The 27,032-nt window shown below is 39.2% G+C and overlaps 1 protein-coding gene across 1 annotated transcript in view; it reads right to left on the bottom strand.

The window, feature by feature from the left end:
* Positions 1 to 27,032, bottom strand: part of LOC126473496 (serine/threonine-protein kinase SMG1) — a 353,891-nt gene that overhangs the window by 247,835 nt on the left and 79,024 nt on the right. The window contains exons 4-7 of the mRNA XM_050100581.1: positions 24,629 to 24,758; positions 20,357 to 20,482; positions 11,061 to 11,329; positions 4,414 to 4,571 (exon numbers count right to left, since the gene is read on the bottom strand). Coding sequence (XP_049956538.1) covers positions 4,414 to 4,571; positions 11,061 to 11,329; positions 20,357 to 20,482; positions 24,629 to 24,758 — 683 coding nt within the window. The remainder of the gene's footprint in view (positions 1 to 4,413; positions 4,572 to 11,060; positions 11,330 to 20,356; positions 20,483 to 24,628; positions 24,759 to 27,032) is intronic.

The following is a 27,032-nucleotide window of genomic DNA, read 5'->3' as shown; positions in this document are numbered from 1 at the left end:
ATGAAAAAGTAAATGTCCCAAACAATGACTTCACACATTTGAGGCACATGCATTGTCCTCGAGAAAGATTGTTTTTTCTTCTCCAGGTTGCTTCTCTCACAGTTTCCTTCCAACTGATCCAAAAGACTTGCCTAGTATTGCCAGTTATTGTTTAAGCCTTTACTAAGTACACAATAAGAGTACTTTTCTCACCCCCATAGAAAACTAGTCTTAAGTTTTCCGACAGATAAAATCAACTACAACCTTTTGGTGCAAGGATAATGTCTTTCAAACGAAAGTTTGATTTCTTTTGTTCTTGTGAGAGCAGAACCACACACAAGTCAGCTAGTCACATCGGAGCATGAATCATTTTTCAATGTTCGGCTGTACGCACATTGTCGGGTCACTGTAGCTAGGAACCACATATTTAAAGTGTGATGCCCTACTAGTACGTCATTCAGAAAATCTGAAATCTTACAAAAGTATCTCTCAGCTTTATTTATACAAGTCTTGCCCTTTTTCAGTCTTGATGAAAAGTGGTTCCTTTGTATTTCAGGCGCAAAGTTTTTTCTCATAAGTTAATAGTACAATGATAAGAATGACTGCCTGCACACTAAGTTTTTGGGGGTTTTCATAATGAGATTAATAATTTGTCAATGAATGGAGCTTTCAAATATTTATGAATTATAAAACATTTTGGAGAGTTAAAAACAAAATTCTTTACAAGCCCAATATTTGAATATTCTGACAGCTGACAATGACATAGAAACTTTAAACAATCTTAGACTCTATTCAGCACGAAGAGAGATAGAACACTGAAAATCTAATAACAGGTGTGAGCAAAATAAAAACTGTACATAAGAATCAAAAGGACAATCGAGAGAGCCGTAAAATTTTGGGGCTAGGCAGTTCTTACCATCAGGAAGCGAAATTCCATTACTGCCAGAGGACATTAATATTATTGTGACTCTTCGGCTTTCCTGGCAGATCTGTTCAACATATGGCTCTCAGGTCAGCTGCTGAATCACACTGTTTAAATCCTGCAGTAGTTCTCTGAGCCAACTGCTCATCACTGTCAGACAGTGGCCGTTTGTTACTGCTGGCAAGTAGCAACTGAATGAAAGCTCTATGTCTGTTCTTTCAAACATATCCTAAAGAACACACACCACACATTCATGTAATTCATACGCCTAGCTGGTCAATGGATCCACCTTCTTCAGTGTGGATGCACAAATACGTCAGACCTCCTGTGGGAACCCCAGAGTAGCGAATGCGAGTACAACGGACAGGGACTGCAGATTGGTGGCGCTTGGTGGGAATGTGGATTGGCCATGAGGCACGCTGAGATAGCCCTTGCAGTCGCGATAACACTGTGTCTGTGATGGCTCCTAGTAAGTAGGAGATCCCAGGCTCGAATCCTGGCCCTGTACACATTTTCACTCGTCACCGCTGACTCCACATAATGTCCTGCTGCAGCTGACGGGCAGCGATCCAATTGAATTTATAAGTAGCAACTACTTGTCAGCAATAAATGGTAGCTGCCACCTGATGCTGTCAAGCAGTTGACTAAGAAATATTGTGGGATTTACACAATACGATCTAGCAGAAGACCTAAGAACCATATACTGATTAATCCAACAATGGAAAATCCAGAATGGAATGTAACACTATTATGAGAAGGATAGTCGCTACTCACCATACAGTGGAGATGTTGAGTCACAGATAGGCACAACAAAACAGATTTCAGGAAGTGAGCTTCCGGCCAACAAAGTCTTCATTGCAAATAGACAACAAACAAGTGCACGCACGTACGCACACACAACTCACTCACATATTGCCACAGTCTCTGCCTACTGAGTGTGGCCTCAGCAGCCAGACACTGCGGTCATGTGTGTGAGAGTTGCATTTGGCTGGTTTTCGCTCTGTGCCAGAATGCTCGCTGATTTGAAACTTGCTGGCAGATTAAAACTGTGTGCTGGACTAGAACTCAAACCCACAACCTTGCCTTTCAAGGGCAAAGGTCCCACGTGTAAGTCCCAGTCCCAGCACACAGTTTTAATCTGCCAACAAGTTCCAAATCAGAGGACAATCTGCTGCAGAGTGAAAACTAATTCTACAAAGAATCGCTTTGGCTGCACACACGCCATGGCTCTGCAACATCCTTTCTTCCACAAGTGCTAATTCCGCTAGGTATGCAGAACTTTTGTGAAATTTGGAAGTAATGAGATGAAATACTGGTGAAAGTAAAACTGTGAGGGCAGCCCCCAAGAAGTGCCGGGTGCTCAGTCAAAAGAGCACTTGCCCATGAAAGGCAATACAGTCCCTGCCCAGCACACAGTTTTAATCTGCCCGGAAGTTTCAAGTACAGTAAACCCCTTTACTGCATCTGCAGAAGTCTGTAAAAACAATATGAGAGGTAAAAACAAACTTGCTTGATGTCCCAAAAATTAACGTGCAATGGACAATCTTCATAGTCAAACCTACCAACAAGGGATACGAATTCCTTTGCAATGCAAATAGCGCAAATGATATTTCACATTCTCGCTGCAATGACAATGGCTTCAACAGATTTACTCAATAAGAAACAAATGGATGTCACTTGCCTGGTGATAACACACAGCAGACAGGCACACATGGCAGAAGCGTTCAATACTAAGCATGTACTTATGAGGCTGTAACTTAAAACAGTTCCAAACTAATAATCAGAATTTGGAAGATAGTTTCACACACTGCATTATTCATGCATTACTTCACCGAGAAGGGACCATGAACAGCAGTTCTGGATGCCGTGTGATAATTAAAAACCCATGGAAAAGTCACTGCAACTGATAGGTGAAACGGCATGAGCAAAGTTTAATGAAAACAGAAAGTAGCATCCAAACAAGTACAACAAAAAAAGAAATGAAGGAAGGTTAGGGTTTAACATATCAAAAACAACTAAGTCATCAGACACCAGACTGAACAAAGATAGGAAATGAAATTGGCGAACATTTAACTCAACTGATTTAGAAAAACCACTAACCATCACTAACATGGGACATGATCAGACAAGGATTTCTATCCCATTAGCCCTGAATGTTGATCTAGCGTCTTAAGTACTGTGTTTCGTTACTCACTTGAGGTTATGGGCTGATATTCATCTAATTACTGAAGTGACAATGGACTCTTAAAGTGTACCTGGAGATGCTGGTGATTAATCAGCTAACAGTAGGTACTTTCAGTAATATGTGTCTTTAGTGCTGAATCTTCAGTCGCCTAATAATTTACCATCACAGTCTAGACAAATGTCATCATTCACTTCATTTCTCTTCCTCCTAATCTATCTTTGCTTTTGACATTGTCCTATACCTCTAATCTGAAGCTGACACATATCTCACTGACGTACATTTGAGCTTTTACTACCTCTGACATGTCTCCCTTCATCTACATCTCCTCTTGATCTTATTGCAGGTGCATCTCCTCATCCTTGGGTTTTAGTGACATTCCTTTTCTTTCTAAATTTACCGCCAACACATGCCTCTTTTTGTCGTGAGGGAGGAACTAACAGTTATGGAAGTCAGCATAGTTTACTGTATTTATTTATTTGTTTACTGGCAGTATTCCGAATTCCACCCCCAAAGTCCTTCTGTCTCCTTGTAATTTTTCATTTTGTAATTTGTTATTAAAATCAGTTTTCTCACATATAGTTACTTATATGGATGCATTACGGATCCTCTGCTACATTAAACAACAGAGCAGGTTTGGCAATACAGTGTTACAATTGCCTGTTTGCTTGTAAATTTTTAAGGATTTTTCCACTGGTGATGTGATTAGAGAAATTCATGTTCATATGGTTTCTCTCTCTTTCTATTTGTCATGTCTCTGTCCAACGATGTCCCCCCTCCCTCCACCTTCCTAAGAACATCCCTGTCTGCTCACACAGGCTACAGATTTCCTTTCTGCCAAGCAGCCTGTTATTGTTTCTGCAAATAGTTTTAGTTTATCTGCTAGGATCACTTAATTATATTGTGAGAAGTTTAACAATTATCTGTTGGACCTTGAAGTCCATACACACTTTTGATTCTTAGAGCTCAAGCTTCGCTTTTGGAGTTTTTTTTTCCTCCACTGATTCATTAACCTTCTGCCCATCCCATCCCATCCCATCCCATCCCATCCCATCCCGCTTCCCATTCAGTATAGGTACTTCAAAAAGTAGTTTAATAGCCACAGTTCTATGTATAGTGTGAAAATTTGTATTCTAAATAGATCCACGACAAGCTACCAATATTCACTACTGCACTATACATACTTAAGGAAACTTAACATACACATTACAAAGCATCATGTAAACCACAACAAATTTTTATGTCCTACCTGCAGCCAACACTTAAGCATATTCCTCAAACTGGCACTTACAGATGTACAGAAAACAACAACAGTACGTGAAAGACTTACCTGATACAATAAGATCCTGATTTGAGAACATCTGAAGTACATTTACAACTGTATGAAGCATTTTTGTGAAGCAATTTATTAGGAAATTCCAAGCAATTGTTGGTGAAACATTAGGATTTAGTTGTTCACCTAAGCACTTCATGACCGTATTGAACACCCTAGAAAGGAAAAAAAATGTGTTCTGTAAAAGAATATTTGTGAAAATAAGCTAGTAACATACTATTTAGTTTTAAATTATTTTCTTTCACTGATTTTTCAGTTCTTTCCTGGAAAACTTTACTGAGGCTTCATAAACACACAGAGTTCTTCACAACACTCTTCCATGGAAGGTTTGAACCATTGTTTTGTGTTACCAGTATAACTTTCCACCCTTTACATAAAAAATGATGTTTATTAATAAGACCGTAAATAAAGGTTAACATTTCCTTGCAACTGCAACTACTGACTGACTAAATCCAGTTGTAGATTAAATATCATAACAGTACATTTAAAGAAAGTGAATATTATGATGGACATTATTCTTATTCATGGTGTTCATACTAAAAGTATGACACACTGACACACACACACACACACACACACACACACACACACACACAGTGACTTACCAAACGAAAGCGTTGGTATGTTGATAGGAGACAATAAAAAAACACACACACAAATTTCGAGCTTTCACAACCTAAGGTTGCTTCATCACGAAAGAGGGAAGGAGAGGGAAAGACGAAAGAATGTGGGTTTTAAGGGAGAGGGTAAGGAGTCATCCCAATCCCGGGAGTGGAAAGACTTACCTTAGGGGGAAAAAGGACAGGTACACACACACACACACACACACACACACACACACACACACACACACACACACACACAGGCATGTGTGTGTGTGTGTGTGTGTGTGTGTGTGTGTGCGTGTGTGTGTGTGTGTGTGTGTGTGCGCGCACATGTGCGCGCGCGTGCATGCGTGCGCGTGCGCGCGCGCGCCCTTCAATATATCCTCTCTTCCCGTTACCCCACCAGGCCTCAACCTCCGCTAATTTCAAGTTGCCGCTGCTCATATCTCACCTGTTGCGAAAGCTTGAATTTTGTGTGTATGTATGTGTTTGTTTGTGTGTCTGTCGACCTGCCAGCGCTTTCGTTTGGTAAGTCACATCCAGAGAAACATTCCACGTGGGAAAAAAATATCTAAAAACAAAGATGATGAGACTTACCAAACAAAAGTGCTGGCAGGTCGATAGACACACAAACAAACACAAACATACACACAAAATTCTAGCTTTCACAACCAACGGTTGCTTCGTCAGGAAAGAGGGAAGGAGAGGGAAAGACGAAAGGATGTGGGTTTTAAGGGAGAGTGTAAGGAGTCATTCCAATCCTGGGAGCGGAAAGACTTACCTCAGGGGGGAAAAAAGGATGGGTATACACACACACACACACACACACACACACACACACACACACACACACACACACACACACATCCATCCGCACATACACAGACACAAGCAGACATTTGTAAAGGCAAAGAGTTTGGGCAGAGATGTCAGTCGTGAAAGATGATCTGTGAGGACATTATGCTTCAGATGAAGACACTGACAGAACTGAGACACTGTGGTTGCAGAAACAGAGGGTCTATTTCTTCCGTGATGGCTTCAGGAAACTTGTTCATCATTGGCAGAAATGTATCCAATTGACTGGTGATTACGTGGAAAAGTGAATATTGGTAATTAAAGATCACATAATAATGATTATTCCTGCATTTGATTTATTAATATATCCCGATCCAAACCCAATTAATGGAGGTGGAGACATTACTATTCATTCAAACCTCATATAATGGAATAAGACTTCATATTACAGAGGGGTGTTGTTGGGAATTAAATTTTTAAAAATTAAAAAAGTAAGGAGCTGCGCTATTTTAAACAGCCATCAGCTCCTTTTCAAATAACAAGGAATTTATTTTCATGATCCATTTGCTTGTCTTACAAAGTGGGAACATGTTTGTTCACAAATAATAACTATAAACTTCTATGACTCTTATATCCTTTTGTACTTTTATAAGCACTTTTCCATTAATTTTGTTTGATTTACTTTCAACACTCATTTCTTAATGCACAGGAGTTGGCTAATTAAACCCAACAATTCATGCAGAACTGCCTTATAAGTTACTGGTGTGTGTGTGTGTGTGTGTGTGTGTGTGTGTGTGTGTGTGTGTGTGTGTGCGCGCGCGGAAAGGGGCAGGGGGAGGGGCGGAAGGGGGCAGGGTTGTAAATTTTAATAAAGGTGTATGCGAAGTAATAGTAAGACAGACATTATTAGAAATAATGTAAATCTACAAGAACTTGTTTTAAAACTGTACGCTGTAGCATTGAAGACTCAACTGAAAAGCAGTGTAACCACTATCCACAAGACAGTATTACACCTATCAGGTAGGCAGGCACATTTTTCCATGCTGCTCACCATCACATTCATTTGGTGAATTTTTATCTAACGTCATACATACTATCTTCAGTCCCAGAATTCAGATGTGGAAAGTCAATATTTGGAAAGAAAACAGCCACCAACTATTCCAAGCAAAAGACTACAAGACTTAAAACACAGTACAGGTTGGACTTCTCTGAATCTGATTATGATTCAGCTTGGAAGCCTTTATGTATTATTACGCCAATCATTCTATCATTTCTGTCCAACTGTCTGAAGTTTCATAAAACTTAAAGCCATAGCAGCTTGACCAATATTTGAAGCATATTTCTCTTCATTGCAAGGTGATTTTATTGCTATGCTCCTAGTAGAACTGTTTGTATACAAAAAACAAAGTATTATTTTTATGCGGAGGGGGCAGTGACATTTTGAAAAGGGAGAGTGGTGACGGGGGGAATTTGAGGGAGAAGGGACAGAACGATTTTCATAGGGAGAGCAAAGGTAGATTTTCTATGTTGAAAATCCCAATTCTCTTGTACATTTTTTTTTAGTGCAGAAATTTTGCTTTCCTAGTGTGTTCATGGCCAAAAATTATTATTTTAGTTGATGTCTCACTTATTTAACAGCTATTCCTAGTTTGGTTAGATATAAAAATTAGGCATACTCGAACTTCTGACTTCTACTGTTTAAGAAATTATATGCAGTCATGAAATGTTGTTACAAAGTGATTGCCAAAAATTTTAAATAGTTAACTATAAACACTGTTTCTGCTGAGATAAAAAGAATACACAAGAGGATCACAGACACAGCAACGTGTGATCAATGATTCCTCTTGCATATTCTCACACACACTTGCATTCACAAAAAAAAAAGTGCTGATCTATATTCACACTCCCACAGGACAGACAGAGAATCAATTAACTATGTTGTTTGGAGAAAAAAGGTCCAGAATGGTACCCTATAAATGAGTGAAATGCTCTCCTGTGCAACAATATGTTCTCAATGCATCAAATATTCATTAATATCTTTTAAGTTCTACAAAAATCGTGTTTTACAGTAACAGCCAGAGAACCACAAATTACATTATTTTCCACAAGTATCAGCCAGAGAGAGAGAGAGAGAGAGAGAGAGAGAGAGAGAGAGAGAGAGAGAGAGAGAGAGAGGACTATTTGTAGCTTTTGTCAGCAAATACGTCAGCAATGTTCAAGGAAAAACTTTCCAAGTGAATAACTAAACAGATGCTGCAGGCACTTTTTGGAATTTAAGAAGCAATTCTGGTATATCAATGTAACCATTGTCATTTCCTTACAAACATCAAAGCCCATTGAAATGAACTTCACAGTGAACAAATACAGACTTTTTAATGTCTTGAAGTGTTACTCCAAAATCATCAAATGAATGATTCTGCATCAGAAACTGACAAAATCCAAAATGTTAATTTAGCACATAACAACAAATGTTGGCAAACTTTACATTACTATTCACAAGAGAAAACTATAAACTATAAATGTAGGAGACAGGAACTCAAGAGGAAATCCTTTGTATGGCTGGCAAACATGCATAGAAATGTAAGAAACTATTTTAATTTTCAGGACTATTAGTGTTATCATCAGGGAGAAAAGAGGAATTGATTGCGGAAGTTTCGAAAGAAAGGGTAAGTCACTACAACTTCAGAATGAGAAGGACCCACTGGTATTCCTTTTCTTGTAAATTAATTAACAGATAGTATAGTATTGTACTCATTTCACCTGAGTCCATGAATTACTACACGATTCCCTCTGAAGTACAATAAGGATGCTGTCAGATTTTTATGAACACTGGATTTGGGGAAAAAAAATTTCTACTCACAAAGATCCCCAATGGTGGCTACAAACTTAAAATATGACTCAATAACTTAAAAGGGCACAGTCACTGGCATTAAAATCACTAGCCATAGTAGGTGGGAGGCAACAGGCAGAGACATCTCAAAAACACATATGATCAGAGGAATTTCCCATTTGTGTCAGTATAATGGAATGCAGAATGTTTAGAAAACGCATACGTGTAAGGATGCTATCCCCTTTAACTGCAAAATATGGAGTGGTGTGAGAAGACATTCCACCACTAGTTTTGAACACTATCAGTAGGTAAGCAAACAACATGTTTACTACATCCAGTGTTTGGGCTAGTTGGATCTAAATAGTTTCAACCTGTGAAACACTTATGGACCACTGTCACGCGTGGGTCAAGGAATAGTCGAGAGAAGTGAGTGCATGTTGGAACTGCGCATTATTGCACCTGCATAATAGTGTTGGGTATACCAACATAGATTACACATAATAGAGGGAGATGGTACGGCTGGGCCTGGTGAAGTTCTCATCTCTGACATTTCTCATTTTGCACTTTACATTCCTGCTCAAAATATGAAACAGCAGCGGAATTAGTTGTGTGTCAGCGAGTACAATCTTCTGCTGTGGCACACCAATTACCGTTGGGTGCCAGCAAGTACTATCTTCTGCTGTGGGACACCAATTACCGGAATCAATGTTCACATTCATTAAGTTGTACTTTAATTCATCCTTCTAGCATTACAGAGGAGCACCACAGAGCCTCCTAGCTGCGCTAAATTCATTATACAAAATTTGTTGAGAAAGTCAGTTGTTTCTCATCTGATGGAGATGCCCAACCCATCCGATTTGGTGACAAATGACATGGCTTTAAAAGTTCATCTTCACCTTCTCAAGAACAGATGTGTGTGGTATGAAGCCACCCTATTTGATGTACACAATGTATCTCAGCTTCAGTTGGTTGAATCGTTCCAGTTTCTTAAGACCTCGGCAATATAGCATCCAGGTTTTGCAACTACAGAGCCACCAGTTTGGTACATAGTGTCAGGTCTTTATTCAGAAAGATCTGATGGTGAGGCATCCAAAGGCAACATTGGAAATAAGTATTCTGATCTTAAACTGATTTTCTGATGAACAATTCATTGATAGTATACTTCCTCGTTACAGGAAATCATCTACTTATTCCAAAGATATGCTGGAAACAGAGATATTGAAATCCCAAGAAGAGAGTTACATTCTAGAAGAATGTAATTAAAGTAAACACTGACTCAAGGAACTGACGTGCCACAGGGGAAGATCTTACTTGCTTGCACACAACTACTTCACCTGCAGTTTTTAATTGTGAGTAGGAATAATGTAAATTGGATAATGAAAAATACCAGACATACAAACGTTGCCCAGCCCAGCCACACCCCCACCCTCTATTATTTGTAATCAATATTGTATACTCAACACTACTATACAGCTGCAATAATGGAGATATCCAAGTTGCAACAATCAGATATCTCTACTCTTCCTTGACATATGCACAGCCATGTCCATAAGAGTTTCACAGATGGAAAATACTTAGATATGACCTGCCCAAACACTGGATGTTGTTCTCTTTGCTAACCCTACCCTTGCTCTCCCACTCCCTCTACCACTCTGTCTTATGTATCGTTTCTTACCAGTCAAAATTACAAAAATTTAACAGAAAACTAAGGGAATGAAAAATTCCCAGGTTTTTCCCAGTTTTCTCTTGGATGAAAAAATTCCCGGGCTTTACCCAGATCTCCCGGATCATATACACCCTGCAGCCTAACCTTCATCTTAAACAATTTGAACAGGGGAAACCTAACTCTGCGTAGCCATATGGCAACCTGAAGTACTATCCTGCTAAATGTAGATCAAGTTAGAAAAGGATAAGGAATGAAAGCAGCCGTGTCCTTTCCGAAATATAGTTTGCCTCTAATAATATACGGATTCCACAAAAAGCTAAGTCAGGATGGATGGTGAAGAATATGAACTCCATTCATCATGACTAAGTAAGAAACTTGCACAATCAACAACTAGATCCCAAACAGCCCAAGTTTGTAATTGATATTTATTTCTGTTTATAAATTTGTACTTCATACTATGCAATATATGTGTAAGAATACAGAGATCTACTATACCATCTGCCCAAGTATTCTGTAACATACACCTCACCAACAACTTTGAAAATGAGTCATTTCATATTCTTAGATTTTTTCAGGAATATTCCTACTATAATGTTTAGTTTGTATTAGCTCCGTTATGTTTTTACAACATAACAGAGAAACATGCAACTAGCATTTTCCATATCCTTTCTTCCTGAATACGAAGTATGGAACTACTTCACAGATATCAGTCACTGGAAAAGTAACACTTAACTAATAAATTGCTTACTTGATAAGTGAGGTAATTTTTGCAACACACTGCTCTGGAGTCATCGGCTGTTCCCCATCAGCAGGAGAAGAACGTCCAGAGAGAGGCAGAATCATTTCTTCATTGTAACTCTCCATATCTTCAAGAAATTGTGTTAGAAGGGTTGTCGAGAACTGTAGATCGGCTACCCAGAATTGTGCTAACCTTTGAAGGCTTTCAGATGCATACTCTATCACATGACGCTTCTGGGCAGTGTCAATATGCCAACCAACTAATATATCTACAGTGTCCTATATAAAAAAAAAAAAAAAAAGCATAATTATACAAATATTAATTAAAAAGTGCACACAGTCGCTATTGGCATGCTGCTCACTTGAAAACAGAAATTCATGAAAAATTCTATAAAATTAATGACTGCAAAAACTGTGACAAGCACATACAAAACTGAGTGCATTAAGATAGTGTCTCACTGGATATAGACAAACTTGAAGAGATGATGTAATGAGCTGTTGACAAGGCTACTGAATGTAGGTGGGTGGACACTTCCATCACCATCAGGGAACTACACTATACTGTGTACCAATGCACGACAGGATTCCCAAATATCTGCTCCACTATCCTATGATCAAATTGGTTTCCCTTTGTTACTTTCTTACCTCATTACATTACACAGTGTGCGCCTTTTGCTTTCCCTACTGTCTCCCAAACTACAAACTTTCCACCCACTTATCATGCACTGACTTCTGTGGTACCCTAAGGGTCGCAGCTGTGTTCAGTACATGACAATGTGCTTCCATGGACCACGGCGCTATCTCGAAACACCCATGAGTATTTTCACAAGCTTTATTGGCCTTCACTGCATAATATGTATATTTGCCTACCCTAACAGCCCACTCCTCTCACATAAGCATGGACATGCCATAACAATATCATGGCTCCTTCTTCTGAACTCATGTTTACTCAACACTGCAACCTAGTATCATCATCTTTTTACTTCTATTTCAACTTTGATCTTGTCACATTTTCACATCTTAGTCATTCCATGTCAACTTGCCTAGGTCTCCCTGCTTTACCATCACAGATTTCACTGAAATTTTATGTGAACATTCATTCATGTCCCCAATGAACATTGGTAAAGCTTAACACTTGTTACAGGAACACTGAGAGATGTAGTCACTTGTTTGACTCCATGCGCAAATATTTGCACAATGAGCATGAATTTCTGACGACCGAGCTGTTATACCTCAGGCAATATTTTATTGAAAGAAATGAAACTTGGTCATCTTGTACACTTTTATGCTTTCTCTTAAGAAAAGGATTGAATTGAATTTTACAAGTCACTTTCAGTCAGAAAATTTTAGACAAAACTGGAAGGAAAAAAAAAGGCGCTTGAAAATAATTTGGAGGTTGGCTTCTTATATCTCAGGGACTAAATGTATGACAAACGGTAAACTTGGCATGTAGTAACCTCACAGTTTCGTTCAAGTACCTTTTTCCAATACTGAACGAATGAATGAATGAATAAATGAATGAAACACAAAGTTGAGCATTTTGTAAAAAAAAAATTTAGACATGACTTCCAAAAAACCACTATGTCCTATAAAACTTTCTGAATTGGGCTCATTGAGATGATCATGGTTTTAACCACAAAAAGCATATTTTATTATCCAGCATGGGCTGATAATTCTAGATAATTTGAATCATTGGGTGTGAAAACTGCAGCATGAAAATAAGGTACACTTGTGATTCTTACATATCATAAACACTTGCTGAACATGACACTTAATACACAATAGGTTGGCAGCACAAGAATGTGGAATACAAAGTATCATTCACCTACTATTTTCCTATAATCTACAAATTTGTCAAAAGATGCCTATTTTTGTAGAAAGTAAAAAATAGGGTATATTCAACACTTCTTTTAAAAAACCATTTTCCATTAAAGCTTCAAGACCTTTAACACTCAAAAACAACATGTTTTAAGCCTCCCACCGCACCAGAATAGTGGGTTTAACTTGCAACATGGGCTAACAATGCTACATAAATTGAAGCAAACTAGCCGGAAAAATTGCACTGAGAATAAAGTTTTAACTTTGGCTTCTTATATCTTGTTGATTAAAGGCATGATAAACATGAAACTTTGGACATTACAACTTAGTAACATAAGGTTTCCCAATATAAAATACAAGTCATGTACTGCTGTCTAAATTTCCAGATCATTAATCCAAATTTGATTTTCATGATAATTACAAAAATTGATTATGTTCAGTTTGCTTTAAAATATCTGTTTTCTATAACAGATTTTATACTAATTACAATTGGAAAGCGCACATTTTCAAGCATTCATTCAGAAAATTACATTCAATTTTCCAATGTGAGCTAACAGTACCTGAAAATGACAAATTTAAGGGTTACATTGCAGCAACCTGTTGTTCACGTTTCATTACATATGGTTTTTATTTTTAAATTGACAATTAATATCTCATAATATTGCATTAGTCCGTGGTGACATTGTCATTAGCAGTTCAAGAACGTGAACTGGCAACTCTGTCACCAAAGAGGTCACATCCAATATCTGTGCAATACCAGTCAGGAGTAGATTTCTTCATTCAGATTACGAAGCCTGTAATTTGTTTTTGTTTTTTTAATTTAGTTTCAAAAGCCTTGTGCTGATATCTGTTTGCTTACAAAGCCAGTACTCTGATACTCAGATCTGTACGAATATCTCCCATAGGTGGTACACAAACAGTCAATAATAAAAACTACATGTAATTAAACAATGACAGAAGGTTGCTGCAATGTAGCCTGTTGCCATAATAAACTCCCCAAATTTGTCTGTTGTTTTCAGGTACTGTTAGCACACACTGGAAAATCAAATGTTATTTTCTGAATGCTTGAAAACATGGTCTTTCAGACTGTAATTAGTTTGAAATCAATTATGGAAAACACACTCCAAATGCAAATTGAACATCATCCATTTTTGCATTTTTTACAAAAATCAAGTTTGAAATGATTTTGTAGAAAATTTAGAAAGCAGTATACATAAATGATATTTTATATTGGAAAACTATATGTTACAAAGTTTTAGTGTCCACAGTTTCATGTTTATCATGCTTATAATCAATGAGATATAAGAAGCCAAAGTTAAGACTTTACTGGCAGTGTGATTTTTCCAGCAAGTTTGCTTCAGTTTATGACAAAATTTTGAAGGAAGGACAGATTGCTACTCACCACACACACACACACACACACACACACACACACACACCATGTGTGGATGGATATGTGTGTGTGTGCGCGCGAGTGTATACCTGTCCTTTTTTCCCCCCTAAGGTAAGTCTTTCCGCTCCCGGGATTGGAATGACTCCTTACCCTCTCCCTTAAAACCCACTTCCTTTCGTCTTCCCCTCTCCTTCCCTCTTTCCTGATGAGGCAACAGTTTGTTGCGAAAGCTTGAATTTTGTGTGTATGTTTGTGTGTCTATCGACCTGCCAGCGCTTTTGTTCGGTAAGTCACCTCACCTTTGTGTGTATATATATATATATATATGTGGGGGGGGGAAGGATATCAGGTCTAAAATAACAAATTTTTATATATTTTTACCTGACTGAATACGGCTCATAAGATTCATTTCATTATTTTAAGAGAAAGCATAAAATTTTATAAGCTGGCCAAATTTCTTTTCTTTCAACAAAATATTGCCTGAGATATAACAGTTCAATCGCCAGAAACTCACCCTCACTCTGTGCAAAGTTGTAAATGAGGTCAATCACTTGACTGTATATCTACCGGTATTGCTTTGACAAATGTTAAACTTTACCACTGTTCACTGGGGACATGAGAGAACATAAAAATAAAATTTCTTCGAAATCTGTGATTGGCCAAGCATGGAAATGTTCCAAAATTGAACGATTTGACACAGAATGACCCATCTATTTTTTTTCCCCCATGTAATTTTATTTTTACTGTACTTCATTTGGTTTCATCCTTTTTTACTATACCTTTTACAGTGTCACCTTTTACAAGCTGTTAAGGTATTACTATGCATTTCTGCACATTTGTACCTGTTTTTTATCCTCTAGTTGGGATCCTTGCTACTTCCATCTGCACAAATACAGAAAAGTTTCCATACCTAACCAGTACCCAACGCCCTACTCTCTTCCTACATTGCTGCCAAGCCCATGGAACCCCTCCCGCCAAAATCTAATCTACACAGGGGGTGGTTGTATGTTCCTAGAGTCATCTTTTAAAGCTTGTTCTTGAAACTTTGTTGGTAAGTACTCTTTCTTGGGATAGTTCATGTCCATCTTCAAGGATCTTCCAATTCAGTTCCTTAGGTACCTCTGTGACACTCTCCCATGGATCAAACAAACCTGTGACAATTCATGGTGCCCTTCTTTGTGTATGTTCAATACCCCCTAACAATTCTATGTGGTACAGGTGCTACACATTTCAGCAATAGTCTAGATTCTGGTGCACATGCGGTTTGTAAACAATCTCCTATGTAGAAAGATTTATTGGTAGAATACATGGAAGTGCAATCAATCACCAGCTTTACCCATAACTGAGCATATGAGAAAATTCCATGTCATATTCCTACAGTGTTACACCCTAGTATCTGTACGAGTTGGCCAATTCCAACGCCGACTCATTGATATTATAGTCATAGGATACTGTGTTTTCTTCGTTTTGTGTAGTGCAAAATTTTACATTTCTGAACATTTAAAGCAAGTTGCCAATCTTTGCACCACTTTGAAATCTTATCAAGATGTGACAATATTTATGCAGCTTTTTTTTGTAACAGTACTTCATTACAGATAACTGCATCATCTACAAAAAGTCTGAGGTTACTATTAATATTGTCTGTAAGGTCATTATTATACAACATGAACAGCAAGAGTCCCAACACATTTCCCTGGGACACACCTGAAGTTACTTCTACATCTGACAATGACTCTCCATCCAATAAAAGTCCTCACTACCATAAAGTCCTCCCTCCAGTCACAAATTTCACTTTATGTCCCATACAATCATACTTTTGACAATAAGTATAGGAGTCTTACTGAGTCAAACGCTTTTTGGCAATCAAGGAATACTGCGTCTACCTGACTGCCTTGACCCAAAGCTTTCAGTACGTCACGTGAGAAAAGTGAAAGTTGTGTTTCACATGAACGATGTTTTAGGAATCCACACTGTTTAGCTTTGAAGAGGCCATTCTGTTCAAGATACCTCATTATGTCTGAGCTCAGAATATGTTCTAATAATCTACAACAAATTAATGTCAAGGGCACTGGATGGTACTTTTGTGCATCGCTTTTACTACCCTTTTTCTATACAGGTGTGACCTGTGCTTTTTTCCAAGAACTGAGCAAAGTTTTTTGTTCGAGTGATCTATGATGGATTATAGTTAAAAGAAGGGCTAACTCAGCCACAAATTCAATACAGAATCTGACAGGGATTCCACTGGACCCTTGAGCTTTGTTCAATTTTAATGACTTCAGCTGTTTGTTGACACTACTGACATTAATACTTATTTCCTTCATATTTTCAGTGGTGTAAGTATTAAATTGGGGCATTTCTCCTGGGTTTTCCTTTGTGAAGGAAAATTTGAAAACAGAGCTGAGCATTTTAGCTCTACTTCATTAACCTCAATTTCAGTTCCTGTCTCATAAGCTACGGACTGGACATTAACTATGGTTCCTCTAACAGCCTTTACATACAACCAGAATTTATTTTGATTTTGTGAAATATCATTTGACAGTATTCTGCTACAAGTAGTAGAAGGTAACACGCATTGTTATCTTGACAGCCAAAGGCATTTCATTTGGCATATCCCTCCCTCCTCCCCCCCCCCTTTCTCTCTCTCTCTCTCTCTCTCTCTCTCTCTCTCTCTCTCTCTCTCTCTCTCTCTCTCTCTCCCCCCCCCCTCTCCCTCCCACCCCCCCCCCTGCGTCCCTTGGGCTCCTACCTTCTAAATGCTTCCTAAAATACATAAATAAACTGCCCAGGACACCCCCCTGAGACTGACCACTGTGCTATAACAGAAAATCTCTGCCCTTGTGGACCAACATTATCCACTTACTACTACTCTCCTGTTACTTTAAAGGATGGGCACTCACAGCCAAAATCCCACATGGTGAATAAAATCTTGCACACTGGCTGTCAAATACTTTTATTAATAAGGCACTATTGGTTTCTCAACATATTCAAATGATCTGTGCAAGATATTGAAACCCTGCAGAAGTACGACAGGTAGAAAATAGATGTATACTACCATAAAGTGCCGTATATCGCCAAGAACTGTGATTAAGCTTTTTAAACAGTCAAGACATGGTGGAGTGATTGCTTAGACCGAAGTCTCACTATTCATTGCCAAGACAGAAACAGATAGCAAGCTAAAAGTGATAGTCCACGGTTAAAGTGATTGTGAACCCAGATCACCTGTATGTGATAGGAAACCAGATAAATCTACTTAAATTTCTGACTACCATATAATTAAGTCAAGTGACAAAAACTACCACTGTGTCAAAAAAGTCTGCTATCTAATTTTGATTGTCTAGGTAGATAACATTTAGCCTACCCATCGCCTACCTGCTGCATATCTACAGGGCACTATTACACTTTGTTGTGGTTCTTGTTTTCGCGAGACACTTTTATTCAGTTTTACCTTCAATTGGTGTAATTAGATGTTTTTAAAAACATACTTCTTCGTATGCCCTGCAATACTACAGATACACTATATGCTTGGTGGTTCTAAAAACAGAGAGCTATAACACTGAAAAAAAAATTCATGCTTTAGACAGGCTTTTCAGGGATATGTTATCTTGCGTTTTGGAGTTTTAATCATTTTTAACTATGATTGTCTTTAAAAAAGAAAAATTTCTAATGACCATGTATCACACTTTAGTATGCAAGTCAGACGCACTGCAAAGCTAACTCCCACGTTTCTCATCATAGATAGCGTTAGTTCAGTCAAAGACTCATGTTAGCACCACGTTACACATGTGGCTCTTGTTAGGGGTCCCCAGTATAGTTTACGTTTGTGCCATAAACACTCCTATGCTGTCTTCGGTATGGGTAAGATATTCAACACTCATCTGTCAAAGTTAAGACATGTAAATAAGGTGTTTTTGGTTAGTTTACTTAATTATACTGTAGTCAGAAATTTAAATAAGTTTCCTATCACTTGCAGGGGATCTGTGGTGCCAATCAGTTTAATTGTGGACTATCATTTTCAGTGTGCTATCTATTTCTATCTGAATGATGAACAATGGAACTTTGCTTTAAGCAATCACTTTGCCATGCCATGATTGTTTAAAAACCTTTGAGTACACAGCTCTCATTGACATATGACATTTGATAGTAGTACACGTCTATTTTCCAGCCACAGTAATTCTGTAAAGTTTTAATTTCACGTACTGATCACCTGAATATGCATCTTTTTTGACACAAAATTTGTAGTGACTTTTTATTAGAAGTATTTAACAACCAATCCAGAAGATTTATTTACCCTCCTGTATAAAAATACACAAAAGATTTCCTCCAATGACTCTCCACAATGCCTGTCCTTTTCCATCTAACACCCTGCTTGTCACTCAATTGAACATCCCTCTACACCAAGTTACCCATGTCTATGGCCTTGCTGCCACTGAACACTATCTTTCTCAAATCCCTGAATGACTCCAACCTACCACCTCCTCCTTTGTCAGCATGATCAATAATATCCTCACCCAAAACTACTACTACTACTACTACTACTACTACTACTCTGAAGGCATCAACCACAAACAAACTCACACTATGGCCCTGGGCACCCATATGGCACCATCATGTGCCAACCTGTTCATGGGCCACTTAGAGGAATCCTTCCCAGTCACCCAGAATCCCTAACCTCTCATCTGGTTCAAATTGCAAACATCTTCAAGGCATGGACTAAGGGCAAGGACAGCCTCTCCACATTCCTCCAGAATCTCAACAGTTTCTCTCCCAGTTTCTTCACTTGGTCCTCCTCGGCCCAACGAGCCACCTTCCTCGATGTGACCTCCACCTCACAGATGGCTCCATCAGTACCTCAATCCAAATCAAACCTACAACAACCAACAATACTCCCATTTAGACAGCTGCCATTCATTTCACACCAAGGAATCCCTTCCATACAGGCCAGTCATCCAAAGTGGTCCCATTTGCACTGACAAATAACCACTAAGCAATAACGAGGGAGCAACTCCCTTGTTACTGAGTACCACTTAGGACTGGAGCAACTGCACCACAGTTTCTGCCACGGTTTCAACTAGCACTCATTGTGCGCTGAAATGAGGAATGTTCTTGACAATATGCTCCTAACTCCTCCAATAGTAGCAATCAGCCACCCACCCAACCAATGCAACATACGGTCAGTCCCTGCCCCATCCATGTTCCCACCCCTTTGCCCCAAGGCTTGTATCCCTGTAAAAGATCCAAATGCAAGACCTGCCCTCACAGATCCAGTAACAACTATTCCATTCCGCTACAGGCATTTCCTACCACATCAAAGGCAGGACCACCATCCAGTTGCTGAGCATGCTCTGTGCTTATCTTCAATGACTGCTTTACAGCCTATCCCAACTGGAATTTTCCCACCAATGCCAGCTTCTCTGATATGGGGGAAGGGGAACTCTCCCTGCTACTTATTCTACTTTCCTGTGACTCTTGTGTGACCTTAGCTAGTGTCTGTCCCTGCCTGTTTCTATCCCCTTCCCAATTCCCACTCCACCCTCACACACACCTTCCATCCCTCCAGCTCATTTATATAGTTTTTCTCCTCCGTCTGCTTCTCTTTCCCTCCCCCAGCGCCCCACCATCCTACCCTTGCCATACCTCTGCACACTCCTACAGGCAGCACCACAGGATCTTATCTCAACCCTACCCTTCTATCTCCATCCCCAACCAACACCAACACCTCTTCTGTACCACCACTGCTCACTGCAGTGGTGCGACAAGTGCCCACAGATGACTGTGGGTGCGTGCGTGCTCTGACATCACACTTTGCCCCAAAGATGACATTTTGCAAACACTCTACTTTTAAATGTGTGTCCGCCAATGTATACTAATTTGTATTGTTATTCCATTCCAAGCTTTCCATTGTTCAAATATTAAGAACTTTTTACTTTCAATATTCTCCTGGGAAAGGAAATGCAGAAATGATTAGGAAACAACATTATAACTGAAGAGAGAAGCAGTCGTAGACGGAACATGATAACACTTTGTTTATGTGCTTTTGTGCTACTCAATATTTTCTCTGCATATTCTGTGATCACATAACTGTGTGCCACACTTACCCTAAAATGTTTAGTAAAAACTTCTGGGTAGAGATCAATTAGCTGCAGTATAACATCAACAGTATTTATAAGGAATTCAGGAGAATCTGCGTACTCAAGTGTGTTCTGCAGTTGTGCCATTAACACCTATAGAAAGAAAAATTCCATCAATTAGTGGCAACTACATGAAGTATATTTCAAAAGAATGATTCAACATATAATGCAGTTTTATATATTTACAAATAAAAAAGCAAACCACTTATAAACAATAAATGAATCACTATATACTTTCATTTGATTGAAGCATTTCTGTTAGACTCCAGTACGTCCCCTAAATAGAGAGAGAGAGAGAGAGAGAGAGAGAGAGAGAGAGAGAGAGAGAGAGAGAGAGAGAGAGATATTTACGGTGCTTCACTAGTGCTTTACAACAACCATGTTCAGATGGTTCTCAATGAGCAGACGTGGTCCCGTACTCTCCTGATTTCAGAATTTAGTGCTAACAATAAAGAGAGATGGGCAGAAATCAATATGCAGTGCATGGAACGTGCTGTTTGCAAAGCAGAGCAATGAATAACTTTAGCTGTGGCCTCGACTAATGATGAAACAACTCATCATACTCTGTGATGATCATTTAAACTAGTGACATGCAAAACATTACTAACTTGAATAGGCAATTTACTGTGCTGTACATTCATGCAATATTCATATATATGTGTGTGGTATGTGACGGAGCCATGCAAAGCTTATGGTTCAGAATTTTGTATGGAATGGAATCCAATTTCCAATGGCACAATATTATCTTTAAAATGAAGGAGTAGACACTTAAGAAGTTAGAAGTAGCAAAGGCAGCATACAAAAAGCAATTATTAGTGATTTGGTTGACTTAATAAACAAAGGTAAGGTACAGAAAGAAATGCTTCCCTTCATTTTTATCAATATTTTAACTATGAAAATGTGTGTGTTTTTTCCCACAATTTGCATAGTTCTGCAGATGAGAAAGCTGTCAAAATATTTTAGCATATACATTTACTTCCCAAGTTCATATGAAGCATGAATCAACAAAAGGCCAATAATGTGACACAGAAAATAGTGCTTCTTGCAAAAAAGGTTATGAAATTCCTTGGCATTGGCTATATGTATCAACATTTCAGGTACTTCTTTAATGGCTATTTATATTCGTGACACTGATAATAGCTTTGTTGCCAAAATATTACTGGTCTCCATTCGAATGAAAGAGAATATAACACGACTTATTCATTTTAGGGCTACATCTACTGTACCCTGCTACTAGTGTGTGTGAGTACGAGTGAGCCACATGTAGTGTTGCCACATTTGTGTACCCGAATCAACCACCAACTATATCAGCACGAGCTGGCCACTAGAGGCCGATGGTAGCAAGCATGCACATGTCGCGATCTCCGCTGCACTGTCTACCGGTGGCCCATGCCTATACACACATGGAGCAGTGCTGACTGGCAGTCTCTATATTGTTCTAGTTTGTACCACTCACATCAGCTGTTATTTCTCTTGTCACATGGGGAATTGTAAGAAACTTATTTCAGTTATTGTTCAGAGTGTTATGAATAAACCCATATTTGTGTTACTTGAATCAGCTTCACATATTACTCAGTTACTACTACATCAGTTTTCATTCTCTGGTGTTTCATAAGCACACTAAGTCAAGAAAAAGTGTCAAGTCATCTAGAGACACTCGCAACCAAGACTGAACATACACTAGCTTTCAGAAAAACCAATTTTCAAGCTCACCCCGGGAGTCATGTCAGGCGGTCTGAATGGCCAAATCATTCACACGAACAGTCCAGAATATACATCAAACCAATCACAAAAAACTGTGGCCCAGTGACATGATGCAGCCTAATTCATAAAAATTCCATCATTGTCTCCAAACACTTAAGTCCAGGAATGGTTGGACATAGTCTTCACATAGCCGAATATAACCATTTCCAGTCAATGACGGGTTCAGTTGGACCAGATGACCCAGTCCATCCCATGTTAACACAGCCTACACCATTATGGAACCACCACCAGTTTGCACAGTGCCTTGTTGACAACCTGGCTCCATGGTTTTGTAGGATCTTCACCGCACACTAACCCTACCATCAGCTCTTACCACAAGAAATCTGAACTCAGGTGACCAGGCCATGGTTTTCCAGTCATCTAGGGTCCAACCGATATGGTTGAGAGCCCAGGAGTAAGCCGAAAGCAATGTCTTAGTGTTAGCAAAGGCACTCGTGTCTGCCATCTGCTGGCATAGCTCATCAATGCCAAATGTCGCCGCCCTGTCCTGACAGATATGTTCATCGCACGTCCCACATTCACCTCTGCCATTTTTCATGCAGTGTTGCTTGTCTATTAGCACTGACAAACCTATGCAAACGTCACTGCTCTCGGTCATTGTCTACTGAGAGAGGGAATGCCTGAAATTTAGTATCCTCAGCGCACTCCTGACACTGCAGGTCTCTGAATACTGAAATCCCTAACAATTTCTGAAATGGAATGTCCCATGCATCTAGCTCCAACTACAATTCGATGTTCAATGTCTTAACTCCTGTTGTGCAGCCATAATCGCGTCAGAAATGTTTTCATGCTAGTCACCCAAGTATAAATGACAGCACTGCCAATGCACTGCCCTTTTTTTTACCTTACGTATGTGATACTATCGCCACCTTTATACGTGTGTATCACTAAAAAAAGACCTAAACTTCTCCCGAACAAGCTATGAAGGCTATCCCCCCAAGTTTTGTTACCTCAGTGTAAAAGCACCATTTGTTCATGGACAGCTCATACAAAACTCTGAGAAACCATCACTTTTGGGTACAAAAGTACCAGCTGTGGGGATGAGTACTTCTATAATTTATATTCATGGCAGATCAGTGAAATTTTTACCATATGTTCCTAAGATGATGATATCATCAAACCTTGAAACTTTTTTTGATATCTTTAACCATTCCTGAGACCCAGCGGTTCAAAATTACTATACTTATGCATGTAATATATACTTAACATCTGTAAGCATAGTTTTTAAATGACATAGTGAACATATGCAAGGGTTCTAGGGTCATCGCAAAGGTTCTGAAGTCACCAAACTATGTTTTTAGTCAGCATGTTTTCACCAATAAAACTTTTTAATATGCAATCTCCACATAATAAGCACTTCACACCTACCCAAAGTGGTACAGCAGTTACAAAAATTGGCTAAAAAAGGTCTTAACTTAAAACAGCTGCCAAAAAATAATGTACAACTGGAAAGACTGAAAATTCAATAAAATATTTCTAACTAAATTTTTACTCTTACGATACAAATCATAACAGCAGAAAAATGCTCTTGTCGGAGCACAAAAAAATTCACATACATTCCTCTCCAAAAGACTAACAGGGATGTGAGGAACCAGCTGCCTCACTCTTCATTCCACCTTTCTCACCAAAATTTTTGGCTGGTGAGCATATTCATTCTATTTTGTGGTGACAGATGGTAGCAGAGGAACTGTGACAGTGGAAGAAAGAGGACACAGTTCCAGTGAGAGAGAACAAGAGGAGACCATGATGGCAAGAGAGAGAAAGTGGCAGTGAAAGACAAAGGAAGATAGATGACAACAATAGCAATGGGAGCCAAAGAGAGGATATATTGTCAGTGAGACAGAGAGGCAGTAAAAGAGAAAGAGATGGAGAGAGATAGCAGCAGTACAAGCAAAAGAGCAAGGAGACAGTAGAAATGAAAAATACAGATGAATGGAGACCATAGGCAGTGTTGGGGGGTCTGGACCCCCGCAGACCGGTAAACTTTAACACGTAGGTGTAGGGGAGGGAGCATTTAGGACTGAAGTCTCTTCCGCAGAATTACTGAGATGCTGATGTATGGTGGAGACAGTGGGTGTGGAAAAGAAAGACAAAAGAAGACAATGGAAGCTATGTACTGCAAATCAACGGGAGAAAAAGGAGACATTAGGAGAGAGACATACAGACGTGACAGTGAGAGGGATATGCCGATTATTATGAAGAGAGACTGGGTAAAGGGATTTAGAATGTCCTATATTAAAAAAAAGAGTATGAATACATTTGCAAGTTAAAAATTTTTTCGTAAGGAAGGTGGAATGAGGACTGAAGCACCTGGTTCCCCACTTTTCTGTCACAGTCTTTAAAAATGAACAAATTCACATTTTTTGTGCTCCAACACAAGCATTTTTCCACTGGTATAACTTTGCTTGTGGCAGCATATTCACAATTTTTTCAAACACTTGTACGTTTGTATGTATTAGTAAATATTGTACTTACACTTGCAAAATCTTTCAATTTTAATGTCTCCGTATCCAGTTTCAGTGTCTCTAAAACAGCTTTCATTAAAAGTAATTTCACATCCTCATTTCTCTCATTCTGGTATGTTTGGAACACCCAGTCCAGATACCTACAATAAAAGAACAAATTGCATTACAGGTTACAACTGTGGAAGCTACAAAAATCTAACATGATGTTTTTCTGGACCTTCATAAAATATTAAAAATATGAATTAAAGAAGACGTTAGGTTTTACTTTCAATGCCCAAAAGTTGGGTCCCTTACCACCTACCTTGTGATTTACCTGTTTCTTTCCAACAATATAGACTCCTAAAAGCCATTCTAAGTTCCTTTCAGAAATAGACATAAAACTATTAAGAGGAAGATTCAGATGGCCCAGAATATGGATAACACAAGAATTTATCTACCAGTTGCGATCATCATGAGAGTTACACACATGGACATCTAATGCATTTGAAAGAAATGTTAATTTACGTAGGTTGTTGAATATATACTTCGTGTCTGCAATTTTCAGTCAATATACCGGGTGATCAAAAAGTCAGTATAAATTTGAAAACTGAATAAATCACGGAATAATGTAGATAGAGAGGTACAAATTAACACACATGCTTGGAATGACATGGGGTTTTATTAGAACCAAAAAAATACAAAAGTTCAAAAAATGTCCGACAGATGGCGCTTCAGCTGATAAGAATAGCAATAATTAGCATAACAAAGTAAGACAAAGCAAAGATGATGTTCTTTACAGGAAATGATCAATATGTCCACCATCATTCCTCAACAATAGCTGTAGTCGAGGAATAATGTTGTGAAGAGCACTGTAAAGTGTGTCTGGAGTTATGTTGAGCCATTGGCGTCAGATGTTGTCTTTCAGCATCCCTAGAGATGTCAATTGATCACAATACACTTGTGACTTCAGGTAACCCCAAAGCCAATAATGGCACAGACTGAGGTCTGGGGACCTGGGAGGCCAAGCATGATGAAAGTGGCGGCTGAGCACACGATCACCACCAAATGACGAGCACAAGAGATCTTTCACACGTCTAGCAATATGGGGTGGAGCACCAACCTGCATAAACATCACACATTCCAGCAGGTGTTTATCAGCCAGGCTGGGGATGATGCGATTCTGTAACATATCAGCGTACCTCTCACCTGTAATGGTAGCAGTTACAAAACCAGAATCACACATTTCCTCGAAGAAAAAAGGACAAATAACGGTAGATGTGGTAAATCCAACCCATACCGTGACTTTCTCGTCGTGCAATGGAGTTTCCACGAAAGTTCTAGGATTTTCGGTAGCCCAAATTCTGCAGCTGTGGGTGTTGACAGACCCTCAGAGCGTGAATGAGTTTCGTCGGTCCACAACACCAATCGCCATATTTTGAAACGCCCACATCGCAAATGCCCTCCGCTTCACTAAATCGCCAGGTAACAGTTCATGATGCTGATGGATTTTGTACGGATAACTTCGGAGGGTACACCTAAGTGCCAACCAAACAGTAGTGTACGTCCGCAGCTCGTGGTCTTGCGGTAGCATTCTCGCTACCCGCGCACGGGGTCCCGGGTTCGATTCCCGGCGGGGTCAGGGATTTTCTCTGCCTCGTGATGACTGGGTGTTGTGTGTTCCTCATCATTTCATCATCATTGACTCGCAAGTCGCCGAAGTGGCGTCAACTAAAAAGGACTTGCAATACGGCGGCCGAACTTCCCCGCAAGGGGCCTCCCGGCCAACAGTGCCATATGATCATTTCATTTCATTTCAGTAGTGTATGGAATGTCGATGCAACGTGTGACTGCACAAGTGCTGACTTCCCCGTGCATAGACGAACCCGCTACAGTCTCCATTTCCTCCTGAACTGTCTTAGAGGCATTATGCCATGTGCTCGGTCGGCCACTATGGGGTCTATCGTCTAAACAACCTGTGGCTTCGAACTTCGAAATCACTCTCGCTACAGCTGCACTTGTCAACGGACCTTTACCTGTTCAAATCCCCTTCCTATGGCGATAGGATCATAACGCTGATCTAGCACATTCCCCATTCTGATAATACAGCTTCACTAAAAGCGCCTTTTCAGGTAACGTCAACATGCTGCGATTGCTGGCGCATCTGATTCTCTCTCTCATTACAGCTCCTTTTATACACGATTGTCATGTGCAGTCACTGACGTTTTCTGTCCAGCACCATGTGTCTAACATTTTGTGAACTTTGTTTTTTTTTCTTTTTTTTTTGTTCTAAAAAAACCCCACGTCATTCCAGGCAGGTGTGTCAATTTTTACCTCTCTATCTACATTATTTCATGGTTTATTAAGTTTTCAAATTTATACTGACTTTTTGATAACCCGGTACATATACAGAGTTGCTTCACTGAGGTTATTACAAG

This window comes from Schistocerca serialis, chromosome 4 (genome assembly GCF_023864345.2).
Source record: "Schistocerca serialis cubense isolate TAMUIC-IGC-003099 chromosome 4, iqSchSeri2.2, whole genome shotgun sequence".
Lineage (NCBI taxonomy): Eukaryota > Metazoa > Arthropoda > Insecta > Orthoptera > Acrididae > Schistocerca > Schistocerca serialis.
Note: the sequence above shows the minus strand (reverse complement) of the source record. Positions and strands in the feature narration are given on the sequence as shown.